Source organism: Tursiops truncatus, chromosome 5 (genome assembly GCF_011762595.2).
Source record: "Tursiops truncatus isolate mTurTru1 chromosome 5, mTurTru1.mat.Y, whole genome shotgun sequence".
NCBI lineage: Eukaryota > Metazoa > Chordata > Mammalia > Artiodactyla > Delphinidae > Tursiops > Tursiops truncatus.
Genome location: NC_047038.1, coordinates 4,523,972 through 4,535,582, shown reverse-complemented (window position 1 = coordinate 4,535,582; position 11,611 = coordinate 4,523,972). Strand labels below are relative to the sequence as shown.

General features: G+C 49.4%; 1 protein-coding gene across 1 annotated transcript; it reads left to right on the top strand.

The window, feature by feature from the left end:
* Positions 1-1,789: 1,789 nt before the first annotated feature.
* Positions 1,790-10,594, top strand: BLOC1S4 (biogenesis of lysosomal organelles complex 1 subunit 4). Its single transcript, XM_073804822.1, has one exon. It carries the CDS (start codon positions 8,844-8,846, stop codon positions 9,495-9,497), a length of 654 nt encoding a protein of 217 aa, XP_073660923.1. The 5' UTR covers positions 1,790-8,843; the 3' UTR covers positions 9,498-10,594.
* The last annotated feature ends 1,017 nt before the right edge of the window (positions 10,595-11,611 follow it).

Sequence of the window (11,611 nt, the reverse complement as noted above, 5' to 3'; positions counted from 1 at the left end):
GGCCTCAAGGCCTGAGCGCCTGTTTAGGGCGGTCATGTCATTTGTCAAACCGAGGCAGTTTTGAAAGTGAAAGGTGTTGGGAACTCCCTGGCAGGCCAGTGGTTAGGGCTCCGAGCTTTCACTGCAGAAAGCGTGGGTTTGATCCCTGGTTGGGGAACTAAGACCCCACAGGCCGCGAGGCACGGTGAAAAATGGGGAAAAAAGAAAAGAAAACAAAAGAGAGTGAAGGGTGGCCCTAGTAGTAATTAGTGTGGGATCATAAGTGTAAACCAGGACAGCTGAAGGCATCGAAGAGGTTTGGATACCCCGTGTTTATGCTGCGGTGGGAGCACTGAGGAGAGAGTCACCTGAGCATCGGGGAGTCTGAGGGAAAAAGCTTTCAGACCCAAGGACTCTTGGTCTGGGCCTGGAAGCATAGGCACAACTGCCCAGGCCCAGGGACTAAGGGTACAGTACTGACCCTGGGGTCCATAGGCAGGTAGAAGCGTGGCATGGTGGGGAGGGCTTTGGGGTGTAGTGAGAGAACAGGGAGGCAATGAGGGACATAGGAAGCGTGGCTGTGGAGGTCTTCATACGGCTTTGAAGAGTTTAAACTTGATTCTGTGTGTGTCCATGCTTCTCCACCTGGGGTCTTGTGTTCTGCGCTGTACCTGGATGCGCTGTAGGGTACCTGTTGCCAAGGAATGTATTGATGCATTCTGAATAGTCAACTTACTTGAATGTTTGACAGAAAAAGTATTTTTTTAATTTTTAAAATGACACACCACTGGCTAAAGACATTTCCTACTCGGAGCTGCTGCTTGCCCTGTCCTGAGCCTCTGGAGCAATGCTGATATTCAAACTTAAAGTGCATCTGAACCCCTGGGGCCTTGTTAAAATGCAGATTCTAATCCTATGGTTAAGGACCTGACTTAGGCATTTCTCACAAGCTCCCAAGTAATGGCATTGCTGCTGGTTCAGGTACCATGCTTCGGGTAGCAAGGCCTTCTGAAGTTAAGGGTGGTTTGCTGAAAACTTTTAAGAAGCAGAGTAATGGAGACCCATGGAAAGGTTTGAGTAGGTCAACAACACTTTCCTGTTTGTGGTTTAGAAAATGCAAATATGGTCGCAGAAAATGGACAGGGCAGGGGTGTGCAGTGAAGGTGGAGGTGTCACTGCGGTAATCGCACAGAAGGGGAATGAGGGCCTGACCCACTTCCCTGCCCTAACTTCCTGTGCCTGCTTGTGATGTCTGTCAGAATTGGAACTGCAGCCGCCAGTTTCAGATCCATCCTGCCCCCCAAGTCTGTCATTCTTGCTTAGTGAAAGGGTGATTGTGTCTGGTGCCATGGGTTACCCGGTGAATAATACCCGGGACCATTGTGAACGCAGCCAAACAGGGCGGGGGTTGCTGGAGTTGAGGACTGATGGTCTGCACGTGCCCTCTCTAGGGGGGGACCCTACCCTCCATGGTCCCTGTCCTGGCCAGACAGTGGATGACAGTGCAGCAGTGTCAAGTGGAAAAGGGCAGCTGGTGGAAATACGGGGAATTCTTTGTGAGTCCCTATATTTGATATGGTGTCTGTTGAGGCAAACATGCTTTTAATTCAAAGAAATACATATCTTTTCTTTTCTTTTTTTTTTTTTTTTTTTTTCGGTACGCGGGCCTCTCACTGTTGTGGCCTCTCCCGTTGCGGAGCACAGGCTCCGGACACGCAGGCTCAGCGGCCATGGCTCACGGGCCCAGCCACTCCGCGGCATGTGGGACCTTCCCAGACCGGGGCAAGAACCCGTGTCCCCTGCATCGGCAGGCGGACTCTCAACCACTGCGCCACCAGGGAAGCCCCATTTCCTTTCTTTAATAAGTGGTAATTGGGATTGTTACCTTTGCTTTCAGCAAACTCATGAAGGGGGAAATCAGTCTTAGGATATGAGTGGCATGGGATAGGTCAAATTCGAAGGTCACTCAAGGGGCCAAAAGTGAAAACAGCATTGATCCTGTTTCTGCTGTTACCCCCTGAGCTGAGTTCCTATACCTGCTGGCCAATAACAGGATATCGGGTGTGTGAAATGAGAAGCAAAAGTCTGTATTAACAAGAATCTACTTGGGATCAGGCACTTAACACACTTACCTCATTTTCACACATTTCAGGGGTCATTTTATTATCATTGTTCGGGTGGGGAAACTTGGGCTGAAAAAACTCTCAGGAACTTGCCCAGGAGCATTGAACTGATTGACGCCGGAGCTATTTCCATAACATCAGCTGGCACCTGGCGCACCTCTGCCTCTTGTCTCAGCAACCTGGTCTTCAGCAGTTTTCTAAACAGCAGTCCACGATGCTGAGCGCTCTATAGAGGGATGCAGCAGTGAGCACGGGTTGGCCTCGAGGATGTTGGGAATAGACTGTGATGGACCCTGTCTAGGCTGAGGAGAAGTGTGAGGAATCCCTGGGGCTCGGTGGGATTAGGGAGCCCAAATGCAGGCGTCCCTCCTTCTACTGAGGTCCCACGTTCCAGGTGTCTGTTGAGTCTCCAGCAGACACTGACCAGCTCGTTTCATAGAGTGCGTTCGCTTATGTATTTGTTCAGTTGTTCATTCAGCAAATGTTTTGCTGGCGATGTACTGGGTCCCCGGGACACCGCCAAGCAGTTGGTTCCCTGGTGAGAGTCACTGACCTGTTCATTCGCACACTGGAATATACATGGGAGAGCTAATATGTGCTAGACATTGTAGCCCCAGCTCTTCCACAGCTGCCGCCTTCAAAGGGCTTGTACCGTAGTGGGTGAGATGGCCAGTGTAACAGACCCTGCCACAGTGAGCGAGAAGTGCTGAGACTGAGGAAGTGGAGCGGGTGGGAAACAGGAAGGCAGCATTTAACCCAGCCAGGGCGTGGGGAAGGCTCTAGATGATGCAAACTGTATGGAGAGGTGGGCAGGGGAGAGGAGGAGATGTGTGGAAGGTTCCAATCTGACTGGCCCCCATCCTCTTAGTACAGAACTGCTGAGGCCTCTGCATCTGGGTGTTTCCTCAGCTAAGCTAGTCCCTTGGACAAAGGCATTTTGGGTCTTGGGCACCATGATGGTGAACTGGTGACAACTAGGTGCATGAAATTTGCACCTTGGGACCCAAGGGCAGTATCTGCTGTCTGAGCCCAGCAGGAGGGAAGATGCTCGGGGGACGAGCTCCCGACTCAGCTGACGGTACAGCAGACAGTGGGTGGCGCAGACGGCATGGGTTGGGGTCGGAGGGCCAGTTCCGCTCTCGGCTCTGCCCCTTGCTTATTAATGTGCCACCTTGGACAAGTGACCATCTCTTTCTGAGCCAAAAAAAATGATGGTTTTGCACGTCTTGTCTTTGAGCTTTCTTGGGGAGTTGGCATTCCATTTGTTCGAGATTCCTGTAAAGTAACCAGCCACCTCGTGGACAATGTTAGCCCTTCCCCTTGAGGCGGAGCTTGGAGAACAGGTGTCTCAGGCCCTTTCGTAGTCTCTCGGGAATTTATTTTTATGATCCAGCTACACTGGGACTTCCAAATAGGTTCTGTATTTGGACTGAGAGTTTCGTTAGGTGGCAGAAGATGCCTGGGTCCCTGATGCCTGGGAGACCCTGAGACATTCTCTCCAACTGGAAAAAGGCTACTGGACAAATGCCACCCCACGGTCATCTGGGGTGACATCATTCTTGGTTAGTTAAAGGCATCCTGAACTTGGGGCGGGCTGCACAGTCATTCTTACCATTTATTCAGTGTCCTGTACGTCACACCCATTTCACCCACATTCCTTACCTCCCACAGCCATAGTTGCATAAATACTCAGAGAAGAATGGATGAGAGTTCCTTAATGTGGCCCCTTAAATCATCCCTGTCTGATGTCCCAAGTCTTCTTACCTGCCTGAGCAGTCAGTCATGCAGGGAGAGGCTTTGTGGTGGTCACCTGCTATAGTGGTGGATTTGTCCATCTCTCATTGTAGGTCTGTCAATGTTTTTTTGGTTTTTCTTTTAGTTTTTATATTTATTTTTTTGGCTGCGTTGGGTCTTCATTGCTGCGCGCAGGCTTTCTCTAGTTGCGGTGAGCTGGAGCTACTCATTGCGGTGGCTTCTTGTTGCAGAGCATAGGGTCTAGGCGCGCGGGCTTCAGTAGTTGTGGCGCACGGGCTTCAGTAGTTGTGGCTCGCGGGCTCTAGAGTTCAGGCTCAGTAGTTGTGGTGCACGGGCTTAGTTGCTGCACGGCATGTGGGATCTTCCTGGACCAGGGCTCGAACCCGTGTCCCCTGCACTGGCAGGCGGATTCTTAACCACTGTGTCATCAGAGAAGTGCAAGGTCTGTCAGGTTTTTGTTTGTTTGTTTTTAAAGACCTTTTTTTAAAAGAATTTATTTTTGGCTGCCTTGGGTCTTCGTTGCTGCGCACGGGCTTTCTCTAGTTGCGGCGAGCGGGGTCTACTTTTCGTTGCTGTGCGCGAGTTTCTCATTGCAGTGGCTTCTCTTGTTGCAGAGCAAGGCTCTAGGTGCATGGGCTTCAGTAGTTGTGGCCGCACGGGCTCAGTAGTTGTGGCTCGCGGGCTCTAGAGCGCAGGCTCCGTAGTTGTGAGCACATTTATCCACAAAAAGGTACATTGAAGATGGGACTTTCTTGGTGGCTCACAACTACGGAGCCTGCGCTCTTGAGCCAAAACTACTGAGCCCATGTGCCACAACTACCGAAGCCCATGCCCCTAGAGCCCATGCTCCGCAACAAGAGAAGCCACCGCAATGAGAAGCCTACGCACCACAACAAAAAGTGACCCCCTCTCGCCGCAACTAGAGAAAGCCCTCATGCAGCACCGAAGATCCAGTGCAGCCAAAAATATAAATAAATAAATAAATTTATTTATTTTAAAAAAGATATATAGAATATTCATAGGAGCTTTTTATAATAGCCCTAAAGCTAAAACAACATAAATGTTTATCAGCCAGAGAATAAGTAAAACAAATAAATTGTAGTATATTCCTTCAATGGTAGATTAATTGTCTATTGCTGCATAACAGATTACCCCCAAATTTAGCAGCTGAAAACAACAGATATCTATTATCTCACGTAGTTTCAGCTTAGGACATTTAATTAGGCTGCAGTCATCACTGGGCTTGAATGGGGTTGAAGGATCCACTTCCTGTTGTTACTGGAAGGAGGCTGTTTTTTGCTGGCTGTTGGTTAAAGACCTCAATTCCTTGCTATGTAGTTTCTCAATAGATGTCCACAAGAAGTCAGAGTAAATGATTTGAGAGAAAGAGATGAGACAGGCTGGGACCTGGGACCCTTTGCTGCACACCCTTTTCAGCACACCTGGGCAGACATCTCCAGCAACAAAATACAAAGAAAAGTAACTGCATGTCCTGCCGGTGCAGGGGACATGGGTTTGAGCTCTGGTCCGGGAAGATCCCACATGCTGTGGAGCAACTAAGCCTGTGCGCCACAACTACTGAAGCCCACGCGCCTAGAGCCCGTGCTCTGCAACAAGAGAAGCCACCGCAGCGAGAAACCCAAGCACTGCAGTGAAGAGTAGCCCCCGCTCGCCGCAACTAGAGGAAGCCCGCGCGCAGCAACGAAGACCCAACGCAGCCAAAAATAATTAATTAATTAAAAAAAAACAAAACTGCATGCATGTGCAGTTGGGGCAAATTATGGACAACAAGATACAAAAAGACCGAAAACCCAACTGCCAATTCTGAAGAGCTGGGAGCAAAAGCAGGGTACCGAGCACGCCCCCTGCACTCAACCCCACCTAAGGGGTGGGCAAACCTCCTAAGCCACCCCTCCAGCTGACCCCAGGACACACCTCTACCCTCACCCCATATAAGGAAGCAGCTCGCCCCCTGCCCCACCCCGGGGAGCGAGCAAGGGAACTTGTTACTTGTTCTCCCTACTGCTGCAGCAGAAACCTCAATAAAGCCTTGCCTGAATTTCTTATCTGGCCTCTTATCAATGTCTATAGGTCAAGGAGGCCAAGAACCCTGGTGAGTAACAATAACACAACTCCTCTCACGACCTAATCCCTAAGTCGCACACCACCACTTCTGCGTTTTTCTATTTATTATGAACAAGTCACTATGTCCAGTACACACTCAACAGGAAGGAATACGCAAGAGTGTGAACAACAAGAAATGGAGATCATTGGGGCTCATCTTGAAGGCTGGCTACCACAGTCTGCTCTCTGGCCACTAACGATTCATGTCCCTCCAACATGCAAGCCGCACGCCCACCCAAAGGCCCCCAAAGTTACATACTGTTGTAGCCACATCTCCAAGTCCAGAATTTTGCTCTGTAGGTCAGATGTGGATGATCGTAGTTTCCTAACTCCAGCACCTAGACTGCAGTGCTACTTGATCTGTAGAACTTTAAATCTAAAGAGACAAGTTATATGCCCCTGACACATCCAATATACAGTTGTGAGACAGGCATAGGATAACCGTTCCAAACATTCCTATTCAAATAAGGGGTGAAATGGGAGGCACAAAGGAGTCACTGGGGCACAGTAATTCTGCAGTTCAGTCTCAGTTCAGTCTACGAATAATTCTCCATGGCTCTCAACTCTATCATCTGGGCTCTTGGTTCCGCCCTTTGAATCATACTTCCTTTTTCATGATAGGTAGCATGTATTTACAGATGAGTAATTTCCTCAGCATGCTTCATGCTTCTAGAAATTTGGGGTGTCCAGAGGCGTTTCATTTTGTACCATCTCTGTCCCTTCTAGCTGCGGTGTTTCTTCTAATATGATGGTCTTAAAATACTTCATAGGTTTCCTTTGAATCTCATTGGGGTTCACTCTATTGGACCAAAGTCCCAAAGACCCTATTGTTTGAGAGTCTCTGAGAGGCACATCTTTAATCCCTTTAAAGAGGTGCTATTCTGGGGCTTCCCTGGTGGCGCAGTGGTTGAGAATCCGCCTGCCAATGCAGGGGACACAGGTTCGATCCCTGGTCCGGGAAGATCCCACATGCTGTGGAGCAACTAAGCCCGCGAGCCACAACTACTGAGCCTGCGTGCTGCAGCTACTGAAGCCCGTGCGCCTAAAGCCCGTGCTCCACAACAAGAGAAGCCACCACAGTAAGCTGCTCACCGCAACTAAGAGCAGCCCCCGCTCACTGCAACTAGAGAAAGCCTGCGTGCAGCAGTGAAGACCCAACACAGCCAAAAATAAATAAAATAAAGTTTAAAAAAAAGAGTTGTTCTGACTGAATGGTACTTTGAGCTGCCATCTTTGATTTTTCTGAGTTTTTTAAAAAAGATTTTACAACATTTGCCTCTCTGTTTTCTAAGTTTTCCCCATTCAACCCATAATGATTGATCAACTGGAAAATGGGAGGAAATTTTTTAGACAAAGATGATGTTTTCTTATTTAACAATAAATTGGGCAATCAAAGGGGAGGGGATTTGATGAATTACAATTAGTTTTAGGGCAGGACAAGAAAAAATTTTTAAATACAGTTCTCTCTGCCTATGTGGGCCACTATCCCTCTTTAGTATGCATTGTGCATCTGCATTTTACAGTAACAAGATTCCCTTAGAAGATGCAGGAGTGCCTGCTTGCCAAAAAAATAAAAAAGCAATTTTCTCCTGGCACTAGCGAGGTAACTCCTTAGGAGAAAACATTCCTCTTCAATCCTGTAAGGCAGGGGTCCCCAACCCCACCGGTCCTTGGCCTGCTAGGAACCGGGCTGCACAGCAGGAGACGAGCGGCAGGCCAGTGAGCGAAGCTTCGCCTGCCGCTCCCGCCGCTCTCCGTCGCTCGCGTTACCACCTGAACCATCCTACGCCCCCGTCCGTCTCCCATGAAACCGGTCCCTGGTGCCCAAAATGTTGCAGACCGCTGCCGTTAGGGGTCGTGATGACCCACTGCTTGCCTTGCACGTGCAGATCTGGGCTATGTAAACCGTCAATATGTTACTTTGATGTATATTCCTTTGTCTCAAAACCATATAATTGTGCTTTGACTTCTAAAAGGTGGAACAGTTCTCAGAGCTTTCTGAAAGACTGTCTCCCAGGTTATAATCCTCAGGTTGGCTCAAATAAAATTTTCCATTTCTTTCTTTGATTGGCTGTTGATTAAGAGGTATTTTACAGTCACAACTCCTTGTTTTTTTCTGGCAGTACCCTGGATTTGATCTTTACTATAAAGCTATTTCTTAATTTTGTTTCTTTTTTAAAAAGATTTTTTTGATGTGGCCCATTTTTAAAGTCCTGTCACAATATTGCCTCTGTTCCAGGCCTTGGCTTTTTTTTTTTTTTTTTTTGGCCACAAGGCATGCGGGATCCCAGCTCCCCAACCAGGGATCGAACCCGCACCCCTTCTGCACAGGCTTCTCATTGCGGTGGCTTCTCTTGTTGCAGAGCACGGGCTCTAGGCGCGCGGGCTTCAGTAGTTGTGGTATGTGTGATCAGCAGTTGTGGCTCGCGGGCTCTAGAGCGCAGGCTCAGTAGTTGTGGCGCACGGGCTTAGTTGCTCCGCATCATGTTGGATCTTCCCGGACCAGGGCTCAATCCCGTGTCCCCTGGATTGGCAGGCGGATTCTTAACCACTGCGCCACCAGGCAAGGCCCAACACGTTGGGTTTTTTTTTTCCCCCAACATGTTCATGTTTTTTTCCGACACGCTCTGAGCGTGAGCACCTGTGCGCGGAGAGCGCCGCGCGCGTGCATGAGCGTTCCGAGGCTGGAAGCAGAGATGGGTGCGCGTGTACGTGCGCGGGGCAGAGGAGGCCAGTAGCAAGGGCGGGTGTGCGTGCGTGTACGTGCTCGCGCAGAGGCTGGAAGTAGTGCTGCGTGCTCTGCGTGCGCATGCGCGCGCAGAGGCTGATAGCGGGGCTGGCGTTCCGGGTCAGTTGCGAGACATGGAAGGTTTCGCGGAGGGCAGCAGGCTGCCGTGCGAGGGGCCGGCCGAGGAGGCCGAGCCCCAGGTGGCGGCCTGGAGCGGGGACAGCGGTAACGTGTCCCAGAGCCACAGCAGCGCGTCGGTGCCGTGGGAGGATGAGGGCCCGGAGTCGGGCGCGCCCAGCCGGGACCTGCCGCTGCTGCGCCGCGCCGCCTCGGGCTACGCCGCCTGCCTGCTGCCTGGCGCGGGGGCGCGGCCCGAGGTCGAGGAGCTGGACGCGAGCCTGGAGGACCTGCTCACCAGGGTGGACGAGTTTGTGGGCATGCTGGACATGCTGCGCGGCGACTCTTCCCACGTGGTCAGCGAGGGCATGCCTTGCATTTACGCCAAGGCCACCGAGATGCGGAGAGTGTACAGCAAGATCGACCGGCTGGAGGCCTTCGTCGGGATGATCGGCGCCAGTGTAGCCAGGCTGGAGGAGCAGGTCTCCAGGGCCGAGGCCGAGCTGGGGACGTTCCCCAGTACGTTCAGAAAACTCCTGCGCACAATTAACGTGCCCTCCTTCTTCAACAAGGCGCCCTCCAGCAGGTCCCAGGGGACCAGCTACGAACCCCCCGTCGTGTTTCGAACCGAAGACCACTTTCCTTGTTGCAGCGAAAGATCTCAGGTCTGAGTCCGCGGGACAGCGCTGCCAGAGGACGGGTCTGAAATTCTCTCGGGTAGTAATCAAACCAGTTGAAAATCCTGTAACTAGACATACATGATGTTGGAGTATGGAATTGTAGAGTTTATTTTTTGCACACTTGATTTCTCAGTATCTTCATCATTTCACGAAGGATGTGTGATTTTCTACGCCTTCCAGTTCAAACTTGAAGCTTCAAAGCTGCTTGGTGGGGGGCATCGGGGAAGCAAAATGAATGAACTTACCTGGGCACTGTGGCAGAACCGTTATTTTTATGGATTTTACAGCTCAACTAACAGTATTACCTTTTCAAGATTTGTATATTTGTATACCCTTAGGAAAACTGAGCCTTTAAAGCCTTGTTAATTCGATCCTAATAGTGATTCAGTTTTCAATAGCTTACTTCTAGGATAGGTGGTAAGTTATTTAAAATTATATTAAACTTTCCATATAATGGATTGCAAACCGAAGGAAATTATACAATTTCTGAGAAAACGTATTGATTTATTGCAACTCATTCTGAAGTTTTTTTGAAAGTATGACCTCACAGTCTAAGTTTGTCCATAGCAAACGTGTCTATATGATTCCCAACGTTTGGTTTATAATTAAATATTAATAAAAAATTTAAATTTTATTGGAAAGGGTTTCCATCTGAAAAGGACTGTACGTATTTTCCTTTTTGCTTGTTTGAAAATAGACACGTTGAGTATCTGATTTAGGGAGTGGAATAAAGAAAGTTCACAGCATTAAATATTTATTTCTCCTCAAAGTGAACAGTTAAATTATTTTTGTGGTAATATGACTGGTATTCGGATTTTGTTCTTTCACCCTGACCACGTGGAATCTTAAAGATCCCTTGCAGGTACAACAGGCTTTGATCTTGATTTTAATCTGTTTTATAAGGTGGTCCTCCTAGGTAGTAGAACTCGAGCATAGAGCTTAGGTTGCTTTTGTGTCATTTATCATCGATCTTTGAGGTATTCTCAGCTGTGCATTGTGAAAAATCTGACTGTGTAATCTCCAACCTTAGCTTTCATGGACCTTCTGTGTCACACATTTATATATATATATATATATTTTTAAATTTATTTTATTTTTGGCTGCGTTGGGTCTTTGCTTCGCGCGAGCTTTCTCTAGTTTCGGCGAGCGGAGGCTACTCTTCATTGTGGTGCGCGGGCTTCTCATTGTGGTGGCTTCTCTTTTTGCAGAGCGCGGGCTCTAGGTGCGTGAGCGCAGTAGCTGTGGCTCACGGGCTCTAGAGCGCAGGCTCAGTAGTTGTGGCGCACGGGCTTGGTTGCTCCGCGGCATGTGGGATCTTTCCAGACCAGGGCTTGAACCCGTGTCCCCTGCATTGGCAGGCGGATTCTTAACCACTGCGCCACCAGGGAAGCCCTGGAAGATAATTTACATCATTATCTGTGCACCTTATATCTAAGGGACCTTGGGTTCTGAAATTCTCTTAGTCGTTCGGGGTTGTTTCTGAGGTTTCTACTAGAGATTAGTGCAGGGCCTCATTGGGAATGGGGACTGGAAGCTGGTTTGCATAGTACAAGACAGATGTTAGACCCAGGTCATTTTTCTGTCTCCAGAATGGAGGTTGGGGGAGCCAGGCACACCCCACTCTGTTTGGCACTGCCCCCTTCACCTTCTCCTGGTTCCCTCCTCTCCCACCCCTGACCAGCTGGAGAGTTAAGAGGGCCCTTCTGGATCTCAGAAAACTGCCTTCCACGTCTTATGAAGTCAGTAGCAAAGTTGGGAGGGAGGCCCCCAGTGCTGAGGCTGGGGGAGAGCGGGGTGTGTTGTCATTCTGGTGACTCCTGCAGACTGTGTCTGCTGCCGGGGTCTAGAGTTCCCCCACCTTCTAGAAGAATAAGCAGGGATGGGCATGAGGTCGCATAAAGGCTGAGAGGAGCACACCACCCGTCACCCTAGAGACGATTAGCTCTTTTTTTCTTTATTTTAATTGGAGTCTGGTTGATGTACAATGTTGTGTTTCTGCTGTACAGCACAGTGAATCAGCTATACGTATACATACAACCACTGTATTTTTTAGATTCTTTTCCCATATAGGTCATTACAGAGTATTGAGTAGAGTGCCCTGTGCA